Source organism: Stomoxys calcitrans, chromosome 2 (genome assembly GCF_963082655.1).
Source record: "Stomoxys calcitrans chromosome 2, idStoCalc2.1, whole genome shotgun sequence".
NCBI lineage: Eukaryota > Metazoa > Arthropoda > Insecta > Diptera > Muscidae > Stomoxys > Stomoxys calcitrans.
The window spans coordinates 85,255,668-85,279,303 of NC_081553.1; the positions used below are offsets into that span (position 1 = coordinate 85,255,668).

A 23,636-nucleotide genomic window follows, 5' to 3' on the forward strand; every position below is an offset into this window, starting at 1 on the left:
GTGTCTCAGTCGAAAATCCTTTTGGCAATAAGAAGTTTCGACTCCTTTAAGTCGCCAGGCCTGATGATGTATCACCCGTTGAATTACAAGCAGTGTCTGATAGACTGGTTCCCTAGCTTAGGGGGATAAACTCCGCTTGTATCAGAATGTCATATACTCCTGTGGGATGGAGGGACACGAAGATCATTTTCATTCAGAAAGCAGGAAAGCGCTACCACACGAAGTCTGTCATTTTTTTTTAAATTTTTTTTGCTGAAGACTCTTGAGAGGTTGTTGTGAGAAGACTCTCCTGTCGCGGCAGCAGCATGCATATAGTAAAGGCAAATCCACTGAAACAGCCCTTCACGACCTAGTCGGCTACATAGAGGGTTCTCTCGCTGTCAAGGAATATACAATGGTAACATTTCAATCATTACGTCAATCATGACGTCAATCATGGAGGAGTTGGAGTTTCTAGGCATCAACTCTACCATAAGAAAGTTTATTAATAACTAACTTACTAAAAGATGCATTACGGCAGGGATCTGTGGAGCTAAAAAGACTGGTCAGCAGAGGAACACCTCAAGGAGATGTACTGTCTCCTCTACTTTGGAATATAGCCATTAACAATATATTATTGTCTCTGGAAGAAAAAGGCGTAAAAGTAGTCGCGTAGTGGAAAGTTTCCCAGCACTCTTAAAGATATACTTCGGGAAGCTCTACCTGCAACAGCGAAGTGGAAGCGGATGTGAACATTCGCAAGTTATTTGGCTTTTTTAAGCGATCTGGATGGTTCAACTGTAGGAACTGGAAGCCATCTTCCTTCTTCTGTTCCTGTGGTATCACAATGGATGAAAACGTCTACGTGAGTCTGATGACAGACTGCCACTTAAACCTGACCTAACCTAACCTAAACTTTATGGGTTTCAGTTCATTATTTCCATGAATGACGAAATGACGATGTTTGTATATCCCCTCTATCTTTAGACCGTCTCATAATTTTACAACGATGATTAGATATTGATGTGCCGCAAACGGGGCAAACCCTGTCGGCTGATGCCAAACATTAGGAAATGTGTCATATTTAGGGGCACTCTAATTGGAGACGCGCAATATGAGCTTTCTCTTCTATGGCAGAGATAATTTCCGCTCTAAACTTCATATCATACTGCCGGAGAGGGGCGGTGCACTCAGCCCTTGACAAATGGTCACAAAAAAACCTATAGGCTATGAAGAGAGTGTAGCTCTTCAACGCCAGGTGCAACACCTGAAGTTCAAACTTGTCATACAAGCGTTCAACATGCTAAAATGTCTTCAATTTATCTTCTTTCCTCTTTTCTCCTATCCTTATAGTGCCTACACCCTATATTCCAAAAAAGTATAAAGCGATTTAACTTATTTAAAAATCTTTCTTTATTAAAGTCATACTTTAAAAGTTTTAAACTATTCATGTACTTGGTACACAAGCATACACTTAAACGCTAATAAATATGTATGAATCAAGTATGGCTGTTAGAAAAGCGACTATAAAACTATTTTGAATATCATATCGTGCTAAAGAACACAGTAGTTAAATTAAAAAAAAGTTTCAAACTTGCGTTAATACCAAAAAAAAAACAGGACACATGATTTTCCTTGGTTCTTAAATTAAAGGGTGGGGAGGAGGGGATTGCGGTGAATGCCTTTTTCCAGAATGGTTTTTGTAAAACGCCAAGGACAAAAGGCATTGAAAGGGGTAAAAGCGCTCTCACACTTCTTGGCTGGCTTAACACATCTGCAGGCTTGAAATGATGCCAACACTACACCGACTAGGATATTAAAGATGGGAAGAAACTTGCAACAAACTAGCTGACAAGCCAACTCGATGATGGCGGGAGACACGACACGCAGGCAGACAGTCTCACTTTTGCCTTGTCAACAGCTGTTGTGGCGTTTTCAGCTTTCCATCATAATGCGACGCTCATATTCGGCTACACGTAATTTAACGGGCATTACCAAACTTAAATCTTCCATAACGGCATGCATTTGAGGTTTAGTGCCACCACCAATGCCGGCACCAACACCCCCATTGGAACCGCCAACATTTGAGTTTTGCCTTTGAATGGGTCGACGAGATTTCTCAATGGATGGTTTACGGCGCAAAGTGCTCTTCCTTGACTGCTGAGGTGTATGGCTGGATGTTATCTCCTTGTGCCATCCCAAAGAAGAGGAACTGTTTGAGTGGGTGTCCCGAAATGGCCCAAATGCTGAGAAGTTGCCTACGGTTACTTGCCCCGATGCTGGTGATGCTGTCGGTGTCGAGTTGGGCGACTGATGAGTCGGGAATGGCTTGCCCGCTGTCAGTGGAGATGAAAATGTGAATGTTGATGTTGATGAAGAATTTCCCAGCTGCCACACTGATGAGCTCGATGTGGATGACGTTGGCTTAGATGGTGCTGGTGATGGTGATGGTGTTGCCTGTTGTTCCCAAGCCTCTAGCGATGTTGTTGGTGACTGTAGGTGTAAATTCATGTGGGTGGACCAGCGTTTGGGCTTGGTCGGTGTGGCAAATGGCCTATTTAGGCCATTGGCACTGCCACCAACACTGGTGTTGGTGACGGTAGAGCTGCTTTGGCTCAATGTGGCCTTTGTTTGAGTTTTGGATTTTCTCAAAAGGTTTATGAAAGTGCTGCTGCCGTGGCCACTGTTGCTGGTGCTGGTGCTCGAGTTGAGGGTATTGAAGTAGCAAATACGCTGTTTAACTGATTGTGAAACATCTTCTGCGGCAGAGGCATTATCATTGTCCGAGCATATGGAGAAGGTGCTATTCAAAAGACTCTGTTGACTTTCGGCCATGGAATTGTTGCCACTATCCAAGGTAACTTCCTGGCCAAAGGATTTAGGCATTTCTAATCTCTCATGAGCTGCAGAATTCACCAAAATTTTCTGTTTTGCCATAGGGCGGGGCATAGCCGTTTCCATTTTGGCTGCCACTGTTGCTGCCGCCGCATGACGTTGGGCCATTTCCAAAGCCTTGGCTCTAATTTGACAAGACCAACTGGATGGCTGGGGGGTCGATGCGTGTTCCAAACAACTATCCTCCTGCTCTGGCGTCTCCTCCCCCAATAATAATGATGGTGAGTATTCCCCATCACTATCCACATGACGTTTTGACAATTGCAATGCCTTGGCCCTCAACTCATCGGCCCATCTCTTTTGGGGTATATGCAGACGTGGCTGTAATTGCATTTCCCCTTGCATTGCCGAAGAAGCACCAGCGACAGCACTTGAGTAAATTGATTTTGGGGTCTCATTGACATCCCTAAAGTAGTTTAAGGCGACATTTTGCGAAGCTGGATCTTGCGTTGATGGCATTCCTGCTGCGGCCGTTTCCAATGCTGCAAGTGGTTTTGTTGTTGGGGCCGCTGTTACTGCTGCCATGGGGCTTTTTGGTGTAGAAGTCATCCAAGGCGATTGGTTGGATGAGGCGGAGGCATTGGAAATATTGCCCATGCTATTATTTGCCATTAAATTTTGCACGGCGGCCGCTCGAGGTGGCTTGGGTGGGGGCTGGGACAAATCAATGTCATCCACATCCATGCTGTCATTATGAATGATGGCTCCTGGTCGATAAGTTGGCAAGTTATAGGAGTAAAATTGAAAACTGTAGGCACTTAAACTCATGTTTGCGGTATAGCGACCAAACGATAGGCGATAAGAGTTTCTTATGTTTCGGGGGCAGTAATCTGCTGCTACAGCGCTGTGTTTCTTGTCAATGTTTCAGAGTATCTAATTACCTCATAAACTATTTCAGTGATATTTATACAAAAGACCAGAAAGAAACGCTAAGCCCTTAACACCAGCTTGTATGCTACATAATCTACTACCTGCTCTTTTTACTCATGCCACAGAAAGCAACACCTTTAGTCCTGCTTAAATGTTAATCCTTATCACATGCCACACTTTTTTTAGTCTGGTATTTTTCTTATTAAAAATTTGCATACCTGTTTGCATTTCAAGAATCCACACAAAGGATTTTGAGAGAAAATTGTCTAAAAAAATATTTTTGAAATACAACACCAGCTGTTCTGGCTTAAGCAGCATTATCCTGCCAATAATTCTCAATGGCTGTTATACTAGCATAAGCATCATTACCATACATAGGTACTTATGTGTGTAAGTGTGAGTGTGCTTGTGTTGGCGCTTGAGTGTGTCTGTCCTCATAAATTCTCCAGTTAATTACCTTTATAATCGTTACATTTTTAATATGATTAACGACTGCCCATAAATTTTGTTAATTGTTGACCATTCACACACATAGTCGTTAGCACGCACACACACATACAAACACCCACACCACATACGCTCGGAAGTATGCAATTATCCTGTGGCGCAGTTGAAATATTGTCTAAAAATTACACACCAGCACATTTAGCTGCCACATGACAAAATATTTAATAACATTGATTATGATCTAAATCGCTTAAGGTGTATTCAAGGTGAGGTTGGTTAGTGCTTCGACAAATTGGTTCACTTTATTTAAGGGTATAATCTGGAATGTTATTGAATAAGAAATTTTCCATAATTAAAGAATTCTAAGTAGGATAATATAAAAATTCTAAAAATTTCCACCATTTTTCAATTTAAAAACGAAAAATATTTTCACGCCCTTTCTCTTTTCTCATTCCAGTGTGTGTTTTGTACACAATTTATGCTCAAAATCACCAAGGTAAGCACATTGTGTAGCATTTTTGGCTCATAAAATAAATTATTTATTGTCGGATGTCGCCAAAATGCGCGACAGTGAGCTGTGTTAAACCCTTCGTAAAGCCTCTTTAATTTGGCCCAGATCGGTTCAGATTTGGATGTAGCTGCCATATAGACCGATCTCTCGATTTAAAGTTTTGGCCCCATAAAAGGCGCATTTATTGTCCGATTTTATAAAAACGTGCGACAGTGAGCTGTGTTAAACCCTTCGAAAAGCCTCTTCAATTTGGCCCAGATCGGTTCAGATTTGGATATAGCTGCCATATAGACCGATCTCTCGATTTAAAGTTTTGGTCCCATAAAAGGCGCATTTACTGTCCGATTTTACCAAAAATTTAGAAAAGTGAGTTGTGTTAGGCACTTCGATATCCTTCTTCAATTTGGCCCAGATCGGTCCACATTTGGATATAGACCGGTCTCTCGATTTAAGGTCTTGGGCCCATAAAAAAACTTATTTGTTATCCGATTTCGTCAAAATTTGGTACAGTGAACTGTGTTAAACCCTTTGAAAACACTCCTTAATTTGGACCAGATCGGTCAAGATTTGGATATAACTCCCATATAGACCGATCTCTCGATTTAAAGTTTTGATCCCATAAAAGGCGCATTTATAATCCGACTTTGGTGAAATTGACACAGTGACTTATGTTAGGGTTTTCGACATTTCATTCGATTACAATATATTCTCGGTCATCCTACATGACGGTTTGGCGTTGCATTTATTGGTAGGAGAGGGTCGGTCCCCCCGACGCTAAGAACCAAACGACAATTTATTTGAGTTTTTTTATTGTCACGATCTACATGTCCTGCGGAACGGTAGAACGTGACCCAGATACTTAAATCCTTATGCCAACATTAGATTCGAAATATATTGGCATAGACCTTTTTTTTAATTGACAGATTATCCCGATCGAACTACAAGTCCTATTGAAGGGTATTTAGTGGATGGGCCGTTCCCAAACTCCTAATTGTACATACCAAATTCGTAGTCAACTCCCAAAGACCTTTCATTCGATACCGATTTTGTGACGTTGGACATTTATGTCCGTTTTCAGGGTTTTTGAGGTTGGGGAGGCCCCGTATACACCTTGGACCAAATTCTGATAACAGATGTGTACTCAGCTTCCAAATACCTTTCGTTTGATACCCATATTGTCCCAATCGGTAAATATGTCCTGTTGCGGGGTTTGGGGGGTGGGAAGGCCCCTCAGACACCAAATTTTTATATCAGCATTGAACTCAACCTTTAAATAGCTTTCATTTGATATCCACATTGTCAAAATTGGTAAATTTGTCCTGCTGGGGTATTTTGGGGGTGGGGAGGGCCCTCAGACACCAAAAAAAATTTTTTTTGTGTCAGATTTGTATTCTACTTCTAAATCCCTTTCATTTGATACCCATATTGCCAGAGCCGGTAAAAGTGTCCTGATGAGTAGTGTTTTTGGGGTTGAGAAGGCCCCCGAAACTTAAGGTGACATTTTTATGGCAAGTACGTACTCTACTCTAAATTACCTCTCATTTGATACCAATATTACTCAAAGCGGTAAAAGTGTCCTGTTGAGTGGTGTTTTTGGGGGTGGGGGACCCTCCGACACTAAGGGTGACATTTTTATGCCAAGTTCGAACTCTACTCTTAAATAACTTTCATTTGATACCTATATTGTTCCAATCGGTAAACTTGTCCGCTCGGGTGGGTTTTGGGATGTGGCGTTCCCCCAGGTTATTTGGCCCTAATATTTTATACCAATTTCGTGTTTTTGGGGTACCATAAGGTGGCATACAAAATTTCGCTTCAATCGGTGCACACATCTTCGAGATCTAGCGAAGATATCCCTTCGGATATCAAAAAATGTAGTACCCTATTTTCACCGGATCCCAAACTCTACCATATGTGAAAATTTCATGAAAATCAGTTCAGCCGTTTTTGAGTCTATGCGAAAGAGACAAACAAACTAACAAACAAAAAAAGCGCAACAATTTCATTTTTTTTATAATAGATTTCATAAAATTTAAAATCTTTGTATCCCCTTGTTTCCTGTGATATGGGCTTATTTGCCATATACCTCTCCATATGATGATTTCACACCAATTTAACAATGATCCCCTGTGTATCCATAGCCATGAGCAACATACAAAACTGAAAACCATGCATAACATTAACATATGCGAATTGATGACTTTCTTCAACAATATTTGCATTACATCATAAATCCTTGAAAATCTAAACCATAAATTTTTTAAAAATCCATTTTTCAAAATGCAAAATTTAGTATTCCCTTGACAAATTCGTTCTATTATTTTGCCATATTTCCCAGTTGAGTAAACGCGACACAAATTGCCTGAAAACAAAATTGAATATCCTGACAATGGAGCTAAGCGCAACTAATTGTTATTCCAACATGACAGACACACTCACTCACACTGGATGTGACTGTGTGTGAAAACGGTAATTAATCATATGCACCATGATATAATCTATCGTACATGACATGACAATACTTGCAAGCCTACCCAATTCGTTGGGGCACGTAGAAAAAGTGGGGGAAGGAGGATAAGGAAGTGAGTTGTTGGGGTGCTGCCTACAGGATAATCAACATTTAAATGATATCAAATACTAAACGCCCATGGTATACCCATACCTTCCCACCTCACACATCATCATCTTCGGCCACGAACGTCAATTCATGCATGTTACATACATTTAATTACACGCCACATTAAATACAGCCACAAACGTGAGCCAACCAGCCTGAATAATAAATTCCCACAATTTCACTCAGAGTCCAGTTACTGGTCCTTGTTACATTAGCAATACCAGTACCGTGCTCTGACAGCAGTAGTAACGTTAATCATCAACACCCCGTTAAATGGTCTTCAACACCGATATTAGGTATGTCGATGACAATGTTGCACAGTGTAACCAGAGTTATAAAAGACAGAAATTAGATTTTGGAGAAAATGGAAGGACTTCATTTCCATGGTTTTTGTTGGCCTGTTTTTTCCATAGCATTCTTTGGTATCTATGTGTGTTCAGTGAACTTTTCTCTAAAGACAAAATTTCAATGAAATTTTCTCTAAAGACAAAATTTCAATGAAATTTTCTCTAAAGACAAAATTTCAATGAAATTTTCACTAAAGACAAAATTTCAATGAAATTTTCTCTAAACACAAAATTTCAATGAAATTTTCTCTAAAGACAAAATTTCAATGAAATTTTCTCTAAAGACAAAATTTCAATGAAATTTTCTCTAAAGACAAAATTTCAATGAAATTTTCTCTAAAGACAAAATTTCAATGAAATTTTCTCTAAAGACAAAATTTCAATGAAATTTTCTCTAAAGACAAAATTTCAATGAAATTTTCTCTAAAGACAAAATTTCAATGAAATTTTCTCTAAAGACAAAATTTCAATGAAATTTTCTCTAAAGACAAAATTTCTATGAAATTTTCTCTAAAGACAAAATTTCAATGAAATTTTCTCTAAAGACAAAATTTCTATGAAATTTTCTCTAAAGACAAAATTTCAATGAAATTTTCTCTAAAGACAAAATTTCAATGAAATTTTCTCTAAAGACAAAATTTCAATGAAATTTTCCCTAAAGACAAAATTTCAATGAAATTTTCTCTAAAGACAAAATTTCAATGAAATTTTCTCTAAAGACAAAATTTCAATGAAATTTTCTCTAAAGACAAAATTTCAATGAAATTTTCTCTAAAGACAAAATTTCAATGAAATTTTCTCTAAAGACAAAATTTCAATGAAATTTTCTCTAAAGACAAAATTTCAATGAAATTTTCTCTAAAGACAAAAAAAATTTTCTCAAATTGTGTAAGTTTGTCTGGAAGGAAACATAGGCCAAATAATTTTTAGATAATTTTTAGATATAGGCCAAATAATTTTTAGATAATTTTTAGATATTGTCTTTAGAGAAAATTTCAATGAAATTTTCTCTAAAGACAAAATTTCAATGAAATTTTCTCTAAAGAGAAAATTTCAATGAAATTTTCTCTAAAGACAATATCTAAAAATTATCTAAAAATTATTTGGCCTATGTTTCCTTCCAGACAAACTTACACAATTTGAGAAAATTTTAAGAAAATCATTTCAGCCGTTTTTGATTCTACGGAACAAACTAAAAAAACCGAATCCCATCTAGTCATAATGGGTCATATGCCCATTTAAGGCGTTTTTGGGGGGTAGGGTGATCCCTTATACTTCGATCTGATTTTGTATGCCCGATTCGTAATCTACTCCCGAATACCTTTCATTTGAAGCCCATATTGACATGAACGTCCAATATGTCTGTTTGGGGGAATTTTTTGAGTTTGGGGTACTTAGACCCCAGTTTTATTACCATAAGGGGGAGGGTCCGCCCCCTTCCGAAATAAACAAATTATTAATACTATTTCTCCTTCCTGGCCATATTCGTAGTCTACTTCCGAATAACTTTAATTTAAATCCCATATTGTCATGATCGTCCAAAAACCTATTTTAGGGGGTTTTGGGGTTGGGGCGACCCCCAGTTACTGGGATCCAGTTTTGAATATGAAATTCGTACTCTACTTCTGAATACCTTTCATTTGAGTCCCATATTGTCCCAATCGGTCTACTTTTATTTTTGGGTAGTACTTTAAGGGTAAGGGGGAGGGTCCGCCACCCCTCCCGATATCAAAAAATTATATGAATCTATAGAGGTGATGATTTCAATGTAACTAAGTTCTAGTTAATTATTGAGAGACCCAATTATCTCACTAGTTTAAGATTTTAATCACACAGTACACTCGAAAGTGTCTTGCATGTGATGGGGAGGAGATTTATTCCTCCTTAGTTGGCACCTTCTGCTTTTCTCCTTTCTTGTGTACGGGACATAGTATGCTGAGGTTCCAATAATCGGGTATGCGTTCTTCTAGCCAGATCGCGCAGGCAAGCTGATGCATACCTTATCAACGTGTCGCCTCGGGTCTTAAATAGTTCAGCCGGCAACCCTTCGGCTCCGGCTGCCTTGTTGTTCTTCAGTCGGGTCACTGCTACTTGGACCTCATTCTGACAGGAGGTAAAAATTCTATACAATCATCAGTGATTGGTTCTCCGGTGTCATCTTCGCAGCCATTGTCGGACACAAGCAGCTGGGAAAAATGTTCTTTCCATACGCCAAGCACACTATCTGTGTCAGTTAACAGATTTCCTTCTTTTTCACTACATCAACGAGGGTGTGCAGCAACGAGGCAATCGATTTTATATTTGATTCTTTGGTATAATTTCCGAACTGACTCCTGTACATCTCAATTCGCTTCCACTCATGTCTTTCCGTTGCCCTTTTCTTTCTGCGGAATGAGCCTTGCTCCTCTTTCCTTTCTCCCGACACATCTCCATCATCTGCAGCGTTTCTACTGAAGTCAGGGTAGCTCTGTGTGCAGCAGTTGTGGCTTCAGCAGCATTTCGATACTCTTGGACCTACCATGGGTTTCTTGTGGGAGGCTTCTGGCATCAAAGTACAGATTTTGCAGTATTTTCGATATATATAAGGTGCTTTCATCAAGCAGTTGGATCAGTCGCGTGGAGTATGCCATTGCCATCTTTTGTTGTGCTTGCAGCTTTTCAGTGTCGCATCGTACAGTGGGATAAAATCGAAAAGAACTGGTAAACAATATACCATATGAAACCTAATATAGATAATTCTTTGAAATTTTAAATGGTTGGAGCTGAGGTGTTATTGAGATCATGTGCAGAATTTCAAGACCCTTGGTGGTTCGAGCCTCTGTGGGCAGGACTATAACGTTGTTCACCGACAAATTGTACACAATTTGTTACACAAATTTTGCACATGATCTCGATAACACCTCAGTTCTAACCATTTCAAAGAGTTATTTCTATCCATACTCAAATGGCGTTATTTACCAGTTTTTTTTCGATTCTGTTCCATTGTGCATCGTACTTTTCTTGCCTCGCTTAGACCGGTGGGAACCTTTGCTACAACATGACAATGATCCTTCGATGTGACGAGTCGTTGGCTTCAAGATCCGACGTCTGCTCTAGCCGCCTCCACACTGGAAACAAACGCTGATTTCAGCCATTGATTATTTAATTTGATTATTTATTGATTATTTCGAGTATCAAACGCTCTCAGTATTTAAGTAAGACTCAGTACCAACTGGCCCCTCAATGAGACTCTCATCTCGAAATCGACTTCAGCCAACGCAGTGTTTACAGGTACTCCGCATGAATTTGAAGCTTTCCTTTATCTCGAAGCGGTAGCTATCAACTAAGATTCCCCTGATAACGAACAAGTCGGAGCTCAAAGTTCCAGTCATTCCACTGGTGGCTCTGCAACCCCACAAATTTCCATAAAGTAACTCATCTTGACATATCGGTCTAGTTATATTCATCCATCCTTCCGTCTGCTGACTATCCATGGTAAGTTTTTGTCGAAATCGGTCTATAACCCCGGTTATCCTTTTAAAGCCCCCTAAAACTTTAATTTTTACCTAGTTTGGCGTTAATTTCGCACAAAAAGTACCACTATGCCCTTCTACTAAAAAAAAATTGTGTAAATTTTTAGCTGAATCCATGGTGATTGGTTCCCAAGATTCGGCCTGTCCTCATTTATCACGCTTTTACTTGTTTTAAATCCTTTTACTGTCAGAAATTGCTATGAAAATAGACATTAAAAAATTTGAAATCTCAAATACTGTTCCGCATCATAACACACCAAAAATTTGCGACAGATAAACTGTACATGAGTGTAAATTAAACCAATGATAGATGCTCTTCTTTGTTATGCATAGTCACAATGTGGATGCGGCAAGCTACACACATATGTGAACATGTGGCGGGAACTATGATGCTATCGGCTTGCCTATGCCGGTGATAGCCCGCGACCGAGGGAAGCCCTTGTGTGTAAAATTCAAAACGTTTCATCTTCCTTTAAAAAAGAAAGAGAATAGACGAAGCCTACCAACAAAGCCGTTACAATTTTATGACAATTGTAACTGTTGCAACTGTTAACGGTTAGATTACCTGAAGGTGGCTAATACGTATGACAGCGGACACTTTTGTGAGAGAAAGAGAGAGGGGTTTTATGGCCCCTGATTAGGTGTCACCCACAATACACAGCCAATAATAGAGAATGTCTACTCACGCACGTACACACATCCATACACATAGGCAGGAACACACACCCACGCTAGACTACCTCACCACACCACCAATTCAGCCGAAGTTTTCTACCTTTAAAGATATTTCAAGTGTTACATGATAAATGTGACAAAAAAGGATTAGCGAATGTCCTTGTTGGATTTTTGTGTGTGTGCAAACTCGTGATATTGTGGTTGTGTGTGTAAGTTTCCTTTTTTGATTCATAAAAAGATTAGCGAACATTTAGCGTTATGAGCCGCAGCAATGACAACGACAGCCACAACGGATGTTTGGTAAAACACCCTCCCTGTGTTTGGCGCTGCCTGGCAAAAGCAGCTGCAATTTTGACAACTTTTCAAATCCTCAAGATTAACGTTTTAACTATAAAAAAAAAAGAAATAATACATTCTTGCTGGTCCTTTTGGCTGCCCATGATTGAAGGCAGTTGGATTTTGTAGAGATAAAATTCGTAACTGCTTTTCCGCAAAAAGGTAGACTTTTTAGGTTCTACATTTTTTTTCTTATTCTCTTTTGAGAACAACTGTAACGGATCTATGCTTCCAGGAATTGGAGAAGATTTGTTTGCGTTTAGCAGGGAAACCGAAATCAATGGAAAAACCCTTGATAACATTTTAAGGATTCTCACTTGACACACTCATACACACACAAGCCAACAATCTACAAATTATTTTCTGTTTTGTCTTTTGCCTTAAGTCACGTATTGAGTTTTTGTAAATACGATTTTAATTGTATAAATGTTACGCGTTTACCCAAACATCATACCCTAATGGATGTGGCTTAAAAAAACATTCATCTTCTTTGAAAAATTAATCGATATGCATAAGTCTTCAAGTATATTTCCACGAAATCACTTTGCTTTGTTGCGCTGTTGTTTCGTCGTTAAATCCATTTATGTTAAGCATTCTTGGGTGTATTTGTCAAGGGATTTGAATATATGCTAAGGATTCTTGAAATGTAATTTATCCCATTTTATACTCAAATCGAAGACAAAAGAATAGGATGTAGTTCATTCCAAGCTGCAGGGGTGGCAACTTGCCTAAAGTCATTTTTTTTAATCATAATGACAAACTCTTACCTTTCGAAATTATGAAATTGTTTGCAAATTTAATTTGGACCAAATATTGACGTACAACACTAGACAGTAGACAACTACATTTGATTTCAGTGAATATTTTGCTCAAATTTAAATTTGACCAAAATTTTCAATAAAATGTCAATTTTTCATGAGACTAAAATCGTCAGATCGATCTAAATACCAGCTATGTCCAAATATAGTCTGAACTTAACCTGCGTCCAGTAAATAGACGCATCTTTGCCAAATTTCAGCTCAATCGGGTAATAAATAAAGCTTTAATGGGCTTCAGACCCTAAATCGGCAGATGGGTCTTTATGGCAGCTATATCCAAATATGATCCGATTAGGCCTGTTCAACTTAACTTAACCAGCGTGCATCAAATAGACGTACCTGTGCCAAATTTCAACTCAAAATCTCAATTTTTCCCGACTGTAGAGTGATCACAACAGACTGACGGACAGATACATAGATACACTAATTTAATATACCCCCTATCCTATAGTGATGGGTATAAAAATTCGAATATTTGGTAAATTATTATTGAAGACTATAATTTTGGGTATTAAAGTGTATCACAGTATGAAGTTTTCGGAAATTCTGTTGTGTTTCTTGGAGCACAACTTTTTTCGTCCGACCTAATGTATACATCGCCAGAAAGGTTATTTTATCTTCGTTCATGTTTATAAGGATTCAAGTGCCCGAATTTGCCCTAAATATTGATTGCCCAAAAAGTAATTGCGGATTTTTCATATAGTCGGCGTTGATAAATTTTTTCACAGCTTGTGACTCTGTAATTGCATTCTTTCTTCTGTCAGTTATCAGCTGTTACTTTTAGCTTGCTTTAGAAAAAAAGTGTAAAAAAAGTATATTTGATTAAAGTTCATTCTAAGTTTTATTAAAAATGCATTTACTATCTTTTAAAAAATCCGCAATTACTTTTTGGGCAACCCAATAGTAAAATTAAGTCAATGTTTCCCGATAGTAACAGGGCTAGGAGGAGGGCCATTCGTCGTATCCGTGTCTGAGCCGATGGACAGCCATCTCAATTTACCACGGGCGAAGTTACGAATTTTATCCGTGTTGTCAAATTATCCAAAGCATTGGGTCCCGATGGAATCTCTACATTAATGATGAAGAATCTGGATTTACCTGGAACTGAGTACCTTACAACTGTCCTCAACATGCCTTTGCACACTCTTATAGTTCCCGATGTCTGGAAGATGGGCAGAGCGATCCCGCTACTGAAGCCAGGAAAGGACCTGAGTTTGGGGGAGTCGTACAGACCGATCTACCTTCACTCACCAGTAGCCAAGATTCTTGAAGCACAGTGCCCCCGAGCCCTGTTGGAGAGTTTCCATTCGCCGGGCATCAGCATGGATTTGGAAAACTTCATAGCATAACGACGGCTTTGCATGCCATCACCGCACACATTTGACGTGCCTTCAATCAGCCTAGGCCATGTGATAGGACAGTCCTCGTGCCACTGAACCTATCGAAAACATTCGAAACGGTCAGCCAAACTATTTAAGAACATGGCCAACACGTGCCTCCAGCCAGGCCTGAAATGCTGGGTCGCATATAATCAGTGTGGAATTAAGGGATAGGAAGTCGAAGCACCATAGAGTGAAAAAGGCGGGGTCATATCTCCGGCACTGTTTAACATTCTCCATCCAATACCCTCCCTGCTCCCCAGACGGTAGAGAGATCTATTATATGCTTGAGATTCTTTGACCATGGCATCAAAGCCCCAACCAATTGAAGACATTTGCGAAAGATTGAACATCTATCTCAACAAACTTGCCTTATATTTCGCTGCAAGATATCTGAAGTTATCTGCCACCAAATCTTCAGCCACATTGTTCACTACAAATACGCTTGAGTTGAATGCTGAGCTGAAAATGATGGTCGATGAAGAAATGATTGAGACCATCAAGTGTCCCAAAACATTTGGCGCCAAATTTGAAAGCTCTTACACATTTTCCCTACATGCCACAGCAATTTGCAATGAGGTCAAAAATAGAAACAAGGTCCTCAGCACTTGGGTGCTGACAAAGAAACCTTGTTGACCACGTACAAAGCAATTGGCCAGTCTGTGGTAAGTTATGCAGAGCCTGTGTGGTCTCGTCAGCTTTGTGACAAGCATTGGAATAATATTCAGATCTGTCAGAATGCCGCCCTCCGAACTGCGACGGGCTGTCTGTTAAATTCTTATGTGGACCACCTCCATCAGGAGACAAAGATCCTACCAGTGCGAAGACATAAATACATATCGCAGAGACCATCCAAATAATCATCTTGTGTATAGGTATCCACCTCCCTAAAATCTTAAGATAGACCTTCTTGACTTAGAGTGAGATTCAGCGCTACGAGAGAGAACCTCTAGATTAAGCAGAATATCAAATGGGTCTAGACAACATGCATGCAGAAACGGTAGCAGATGCGGTAAATAGCAACCCGGTGAATGTAGTCCTTTCATTGCACCTGAAGAAATTGACCTCCCCCGGCAAAGGAGTTCTGGCTCAATTACGATCCGGCAAATGCAGCCGCCTCAACTCCTACAGAGCAAGGAATGATGCCGACGGGCAGTATGAATGTGCCGACTGTGACCAGAGACCACACGACACACGTCACCTGTTAAACTAACCAGCCAGACCCACTCGACTCGGACTCAGATCTCTCTGGACGTCATCCCCAACTTAGTCGCAGAGTTCCTGGATTTGGATACTCCACAGAATAGAACTCAATAAACTGCTACAACAATAACAACTCCACTTGGTAGAGATGTTTTAACATGGCAGGATGCCTGACTAATGGATCTAATATTAGTAAGCGGATAACCACCACTGAAATTTTTTCTGATGTTCAAACCGGATTTGATTCCAGGCGTTCAACGTCATAAGGCACATGTTAACCTTTTGAACCCTGGTGTTTGGCGTCATCGGAGGACGTGCTAACCTTTGCGCTACGGTGGCCTCCACTACGATCTCACTTCCGCCAAATAGGTGCGGCAAGTGCTGGCATGTGTAGGGCATGTGTGGAGGATGATGAGTCGTTGAAGCATTACCTATGTCATTGCCAGACATTAACCAATATGGGGGTGTGGTATGGAAAACAATTAGGGATTTTGTAAGTAGCACGTAGTTATTGACTTAAATTTTCTTCTTTCAAGGTAACCTTTAATATTAAGAGTGCACAACAAGCCAAATATTGGCTTCGGTGTATGTCCATAGTGGCATGGGATGGTTTAATTGGCGCACTCTCTGTCCAACCTAACCTAACCTAACCTTCTGATGGTTAAACACAAAATATTAAAAAGCAAAGTTTTGTAATAACCCATTTATTTCTTTTTTCACATTCTCTAAAACAAACTAACCCAACATAATGTCTACAACTGGTGTATGTGGAAATGAGCACATACATTAGGGTATTCTTTACTCAAATAACAATGCATACAATAAACAAGCATAGTGGTTATCTTATCTTTGTACACCTGTTGATATCGGTTTAGCGGTATAACATACTCACATTTCAACAGTTCTGTTTTTTTATACCCTCCACCATAGGATGGGGTTATACTAATTGTGTCATTCTATTTGTAAGACTTCGAAATATGCGTCTAAGACCCCATAAAGGATATATATTCTTGATCGTCATGACATTTTAAGTCGAACTAACCATGTCCGTCCGTCTGTCCGTCCATCCGTCAGTCTGTCTGGCGAAAGCACGCTAACTTTCGAAGGTGTGAAGCTAGCCGCTTGAAATTTTGCACAAATACTTCTTGTTAGTGTAAGTCAGTTGGGATTGTAAATGGGCCAAATCGGTCCATGTTTTGATATAGCTGCCATATAAACCGATCTTAGGTCTTGACTTCTTGAGCCGGTAGAGGGCACAATTCTTATCCGATTTAGCTGAAATTTTACACGCAATTCTCTTCCGATTTGATTGAAATTTTGCACATGGTGTTTTGGTATCACTTGCAATAACTGTGTTAAGTATGGTTCAAATCGGTCTATGTTTTAATAAAGCTGCCATATAAACCGATCTTGGGTCTTGACTTCTTGAGCCTCTAGAGGGCGCAATTCTCTTTCAGATTTGACTGAAATTTTGCACGTGGTGTTTTGGTATCACTTGCAACAACTGTGTTAAGTATGGTTCAAATCGGTTTATGTTTTGATATAGCTGCCGTATAAACCGATCTTGGGTTTTGACTTCTTGAGCTTCTAGAGGGCGCAATTCTCGTTCGATTTGACTGAAATTTCGCGTGAGATGTTTTGTTATGACTTGCAACAACTGTGTTAAGTATGGTTCAAATCGGTTTATGTTTTGATATAGCTGCCATATAAACCGATCTTGGATCTTGACTTCTTGATCCGCTGGAGGGCGTAATTCTCATCCGATTTGGCAGAAATTCTGCACGAAGTGTTTTGGTATCACTTGCAACAACTGTGCTTAGTATGATCTAAATCGCTTCATAATCTGGTACAGCTGTCATATAAACCGATTTTGGTTCTTGACTTCTTGAGCCGCTGGAGGGCGTAATTCTCATCCGATTTGCCTGAAATTTTTCATGAGGTGTTTTGTTATGACTTCCAAAAACTGTGCTAAGTATGGCGCAAATGGGTTTATAACCTGATGTAGCTACCATATTAACCGATCTGAGATCTTGATTTCTTGAGCCTCTAGAGAGCGCAATTCTCACCCGATTTGGCAGAAATTTTGTACAGCGGGTTCTCTCATGACCTTCAATACACGTGTCTAATATGGTCCGAATCGATCAATAGCTTTATACAGCTCCCATATAAACCTATCTCCCGATTTTGCTTCTTGAGCCCCTATAAGGAGCAATTCTTAACCGAATGAACTGAACTTTTACAATGATCATTCATATATGGTCCGCAATTGCATAACCGTTCTTATTCAATATTCTTTGTTTGCCTGAAAAAAGAGATACCGCGCATAGAACTCGACAAATGCGATCCATGGTGGAGGGTATATAAGATTCGGCCCGGCCGTACTTAGCTCGCTCTTACTTGTTTTTAGTTTTTTTCTTTGTTTAGCCTACACTATACCTAAAGTTTACTTTCATGCCTATGAGTTGGCGATTTGCCCGAAATACTTCATATGTGTAAACAGTCCATGTACACACAGAGACATAAAAAATAAGCTTCATGAGGTAATGTATGTTGCCCAGAGTCTATGTTCCGACTCATTCACTCACTCATTCTTTTTATGACCCTCGCAATTGGTTTGGTTGGTCATTAGTAATACTGACTGTTATGTCTGTTATCCCTATCTTATCACCAAATTCAAAAATGATAAATGCCAAGCGATTAAATTCTAGATTTTGCGGTATCCGCCAAATATAAGTCATCATTATTATATGGGCACAACGTTAAGAAATGGCATTACTTGAGTGTGTGTGAGTGTTTGTTTGTGTAAATGTGTGTGCTGTAATTCAATTGAATTCTCCCCTTCAAAATGCATGAGTAATTTCAATATTTCATTTTCTTATTTGGAAACATTTTTCCAACAGGTGAATTATTTGTTTATAGTTTGCCTCATATATGATAAGAATTCGGTGTTGGTATGGGTAATAATAATTCCAATATAATTCCTGGAATTTGTTAGGGTACAAGTGGATCATATAGAAAAACGAAATTAAAGGGAACTTATCAAGGGAAATCAAATTTTGAGGGGTCTTCTTTCAAAGCTATTTACTGCGAAATTTAAACAAATTTTGTTTTTATATAATGAAAACTTGACAAAATTTTTAATGAAACCCAATTTTGGCGAAATTTTAAATGAAAAGTAAACTTCTACAAAGCTTTTAAAATTTCCAATTATTTTCCTTTCAAAATCAAATTTCTGACAAAATTTTTTACAAAAACATAATTACGCACAGTAGGATAAAATCGAAAAAAAAATCTTGTAAAAAATATGCCATTTGAGAACGGCTAGAGGTAACTCTTTGAAATTTTAAATGGATAGAGCTGAGGTCTTATCGAGATCGTATGCAAAGTTCCAGGCCCTAGGTTGTCTGGGCACCACTTGGTTGAGCCCTAAAGTTCACCATTTCGATATTTCGAAGAACGGGCTGTTAAATCTTCATTTGTGCTCCGATTTTCAAAATTAATTTTTTGCATAATAGTACTTTAAAATCCTTATAAAAAAGTCAGTTTCGACTTTTAATTATTATTTTTTGAAATTTTGGCCGAGATTGGCTTTGTATTTTGCGATCAACGAAATCATTTGTGTTTCGATTTTCATTTTGATATATGATTAGAATTGGTGACATTTCACAAAGACTTTGCTGCAGTATGTGTCATTATCCGATAATTAAGTTAAAAGTTATACAAATACAAGTACAAAAGGCATTAAGTTCGGTCGGGCCGAACATTGGATACCCACCGCCTTGGGTATGTATGTTAACCCCCATTCGTCACAATCCGGTGAATATTGGATAACTAATGCACCCAAATTCGGCATGGACATTGAGTGGTCTAATAAATATGTCACTGTTGAATTTTGTATTTCAAATTTCAACAAAATCGGGTAATAAATAAAGCTTTTATGAACTTCACACCCTTAACCGGCATATCAGTGTATATGACAACTATATCTAAATATAGTCCGATGCGACCTATATTTGGGGTGGATGTCGGGAGACCCAAATCTACCCAATGTTTCAAATTTCAGCGAAATCGGGTTATAAACAGAGTTTTTATGGCCTTCAGACCCTTTATTGGTAGATCGATCTATATGGCAGCTGTATGTCAATATAGTCCGATTTGAACCATATTTAAGTCCTATGTTCATAGCCGTAAAACTACCCACTGTTTCAAATTTCGGCGAAATCGGGTAATAAATGGAGCTTTTATGGGCTTCAGACCATTTATCGGGAGATTAGTCTATATGGCAGCTATATCTAAATATAGTCCGATCTAAAACATATTTGGGTCCTATCCCAAGAAGCCTAAAACTACTATCTTTTTCAAATTTCAGCGAAATCGGTTAAAAAATAAAGCTTTTATGGGCTTCAGACCCTTAATCGGGAGTTCGTCCTATATGGCAGCTATATTTAAATATAGTCCGATTTGTTCCAAATTTAGGTCGGATATCGGGAGGCTTAAAATAACCCACTATTTCAAATTTCAGCGAAATCGGGTAATAAATAGAGCTTTTATGGGCTTCAGACCCTTAATCGGCAGATCGGTCTATGTGACAGCTATATCTAAATATAGTCCGGTCTAAACCATATTTAAGTTAGATGTCAGGAGGCTTAAAATAACCGAGTGCTTCAAATTTCAGCAAAATCGGTTAAAAAAGAAAGCTTTTATGGGCTTCAGACCCTAACCGGCAGATCGGTCTATGTGACACCTATATCTAAATAAAGTCTTATCTAAAACATATTTGGGTCCTATGCTAAGAAGCTTAAAACTACTCTCTATTTCAAATTTTAGGGAAATCGGTTAAAAAATAAAGATTTTATGGGCTTCAGACCCTTTATCGGGAAATCGGTCTATATGGCAGCTATATTTAAATATAGTCCAATTTGTTCCAAATTTTGGTCGGATGTCGAGAGGCTTAAAATAACCCACTGTTTCAAATTTCAGCGAAATCGGGTAATAAATAGAACTTTTATGGGCTTCAGACCCTTAATCGGCAGATCGGTCTATGTGACAGCTATATCTAAATATAGTCCGATCTAAAATATATTTGGGTCCTATGCTAGGAAGCCTTAAACTATTCTCTGTTTAAAATTTCAGCGAAATCGGTTAAAAAATAAAGCTTTTATGGGCTTTAGACCCTTTATCGGGAAATCGGTCTATATGGCAGCTATATTCAAATATAGACCGATTTGTTATTAATTTAGGTCAGATGTCGGGAGGCTTAAAATAACTCACTATTTAAAATTTCAGCAAAATCGGGTAATAAATTAAGCTTTTATGGGCTTCAGACCCTTTATCGGTCTATATGACAGCTATATCTAAATATAGTCCAATCTGAACCATATTTGGCTCAGATGTCGAAAAACCTTTCACTACTCACTGTTTCAAATTTCAGCGAAATCGGATAAAAAATAAAGCATTTATGGGCATTAGCCCCTTTATCGGCAGATCGGTCTATATAGCACTAGACTAAATCGGTCTATAACCTGGTATAGATCCCATATAAACCAATCTCCCGATTTAAGTTCCTGAGCCTTTACAAGTCGCATTTTTGTGCGATTTGGCAGAAATTTAGCATGTTGTGTTTTGTTATGACTTGCCACAACTGTGATAAGTACGGTTCCAAATGGGTCTATAATCTGATATAGCACCCACATAAACCGATCTCCCGATTAGACTTCTTGAGCCTATAATTTTGAACAATTTTGGTCCGATTTGGCTGAAATTTTGCATGTAGTGTTCTTTTATGACTTCCAACCACTGTGTCAAATAGGATTCAAATCGGTCTATAACCTGGTATAGCTCCCATATAAACCGATCTCCTGTTTTGACTTCTTAAGCCCCTGGAAGCCAGGGGCTTAAGAAGAAATTTAAGCCAAATCATCCGATTTGGCTTAAATTTTGCACCTTGTTTTCTCTTATGACTTCCAACAACTGTGTTAAATGCAGTCCAAATCGGTCTCTGATCTGGTATAGCTCCCATATAAATCGATCTCCCGATTTGATTTCTTGAGCCCTTACAAGCCGCAATTTTTGTCCGAATTGGCTGAAATTTTGCATGTAATATTCTGTTATGATTTCCAACAATTGTGCCAATTACGATCCAAATCAGTCGATAACCTGTTATAGCTCCCATGTAAAGCGGTCTCTCTACCATCCTTGTTCGATTCCTAGAAGCTTTAATTGTTGCTGCTTTGGCAGAAGTTTGGTATGTAGAATAAAATTATGCTCTACAAAAAAAATTTATTTTGTATACATTTTTAGCTGAATCTATGGAGGAGGGTTCCCAAGGTTCGACCCGGCCAAATGTTCTATCAAACATAAATTTCAGTTGCGAAAAATTAACTTACTTATACAATTCATATTAAGTTTAATATATTCTTTGTTCCCCCCTACCCATATATTCCATATCTGACTTACCCCAATTGTATCCATTGTCATTGGTAATATCATAGCCCAATTCGCCTAAATAAAAGTCAGCCATTTGCAAAGCGCTGGAACGTTGTTGTGACATATTGCCCGATGGCGGCACAATTGGCGATTTTGGCATTTTGCTATTCACTTTGGGCGTCACGTTTGTCTTCGATGGTTTTGGATTGGTTGGAGGCAAAACTTCAAACATTTCCACGGCCTCATTTTTGTTCAGCACTGTACTTTTTAGAGGGCTCTTATCTTTGGGGTGAGCAACACTTTCCGTTTCAGTTGAGATCTTTTCATTGGCAATGACATGGGCTATGAAGCCGCAAGCCAGTAAACTGGCTAAGAATAATTTGAAACGCATACTTGTCTTTATCTAAGCGTTCTCTTGTTCACAAATGTCACTAAAACTAAAAATTTCGTTATTTAATATTCGTTTGTTTTTTTTTCGTAAGTATTCGTTTTTTGAGTGATCGTTTGCTGTAATTAACCTTTTCACTAAAGACAAAAATATTTTAGGAGAAAAAAACTTTTATTAACACATTATTTTACAAAAATTTTTTAATTCAATGACATCATTTCTATTTTATTTCATATATGACAAAGAAATATGGATTAATTTTTTTATCGAATGGTCTCAATTATACAGCATTGCTTCACTCAATGTTGTCTTATCTTTCTTATCAGCCCATTAAATTCTTTAGGCCTTTATTGAATTCCATTTGTTTTATTTTGTTTATTGTTTTTGTTGTTCACTTCACTTTACCGTTTATTTGGAAAACACGTTAACACAGCTCCACCGTTAAAATTAGACTGAAGTCGGGGCGTAGCCCCCTTTTAGTAGGAAGTTTCTTCGCTTCACTTGTAATTTCGAAAATGTTCTTATCTTATCTTGGTATAAGTATAAAAGTTAACAGGTAGATACGATTTCCCACTATTTTCGAAGTTCATTCGTTCTTCTTTGTTATGATTATGGGTCGCACATCCGGTCTAAATTATATTGTATTTCAACACATGAGGATTTTTGTTCAATGACTACTAATGCAGATTAATTGGTCGTCTGAATCATTTCATATCTATAAAAATTATGAATGAATTGTAACAACAATTAACTCGTTGGTAAAATAACGGGTATTCTAAGAGTTTTCAAAAGATGTTATCAGTATGGCCAAAAACCTGGTGTTTGTCATTCGCTTCAATAATAAAAGCCTTTACCATAAGGAGAGGTTATATTAATCACTAGATATTTATCTAATCGCCAGAAGGACTTAGGCTAGACTAGCAACAAAGTCCTAACGGATGTCAAAACCCAGACATCCTGCACGAAATCTATCGCATATGTAGACGATATTATGCTGTTAGTCCGAGTTAAATTTCAGTGAACAGTTAGTGTGATCATTCAATGGTCACTGAGGAGATTGTCCAGATGGCGAGGAATGGAATATTGGCAAACCCAAAGAAGACAGGCCTTGTGATTTTTCACTTGATTAAAAGCACACGAATATAGACTCCCGTCTTTGGTCGTGATCATCTGTGTATTGCCGCAGTATCCACTAATTCGAAATTAGACAAAAAGGGGAACAAGGAAAATCTT

General features: G+C 38.5%; 1 protein-coding gene across 6 annotated transcripts in view; it reads right to left on the reverse strand.

The window, feature by feature from the left end:
- The window catches only part of LOC106087843 (protein mesh), a 132,344-nt gene extending 109,501 nt beyond the window's left edge, over window positions 1–22,843 (reverse strand). For 4 of the 6 annotated variants that reach the window (XM_059363019.1, XM_059363020.1, XM_059363018.1 and 1 more), the window contains exon 1: window positions 22,046–22,716. In XM_059363019.1, coding sequence (XP_059219002.1) covers window positions 22,046–22,406 — 361 coding nt within the window. In that variant the 5' untranslated portion in view covers window positions 22,407–22,716. Of the gene's footprint in view, window positions 1–22,045; window positions 22,731–22,808 lie in introns of those variants that run through there. The other 2 variants (XM_059363017.1, XM_059363021.1) reach the window with 2 other exon arrangements.
- Between the last annotated feature and the right edge of the window lie 793 nt (window positions 22,844–23,636).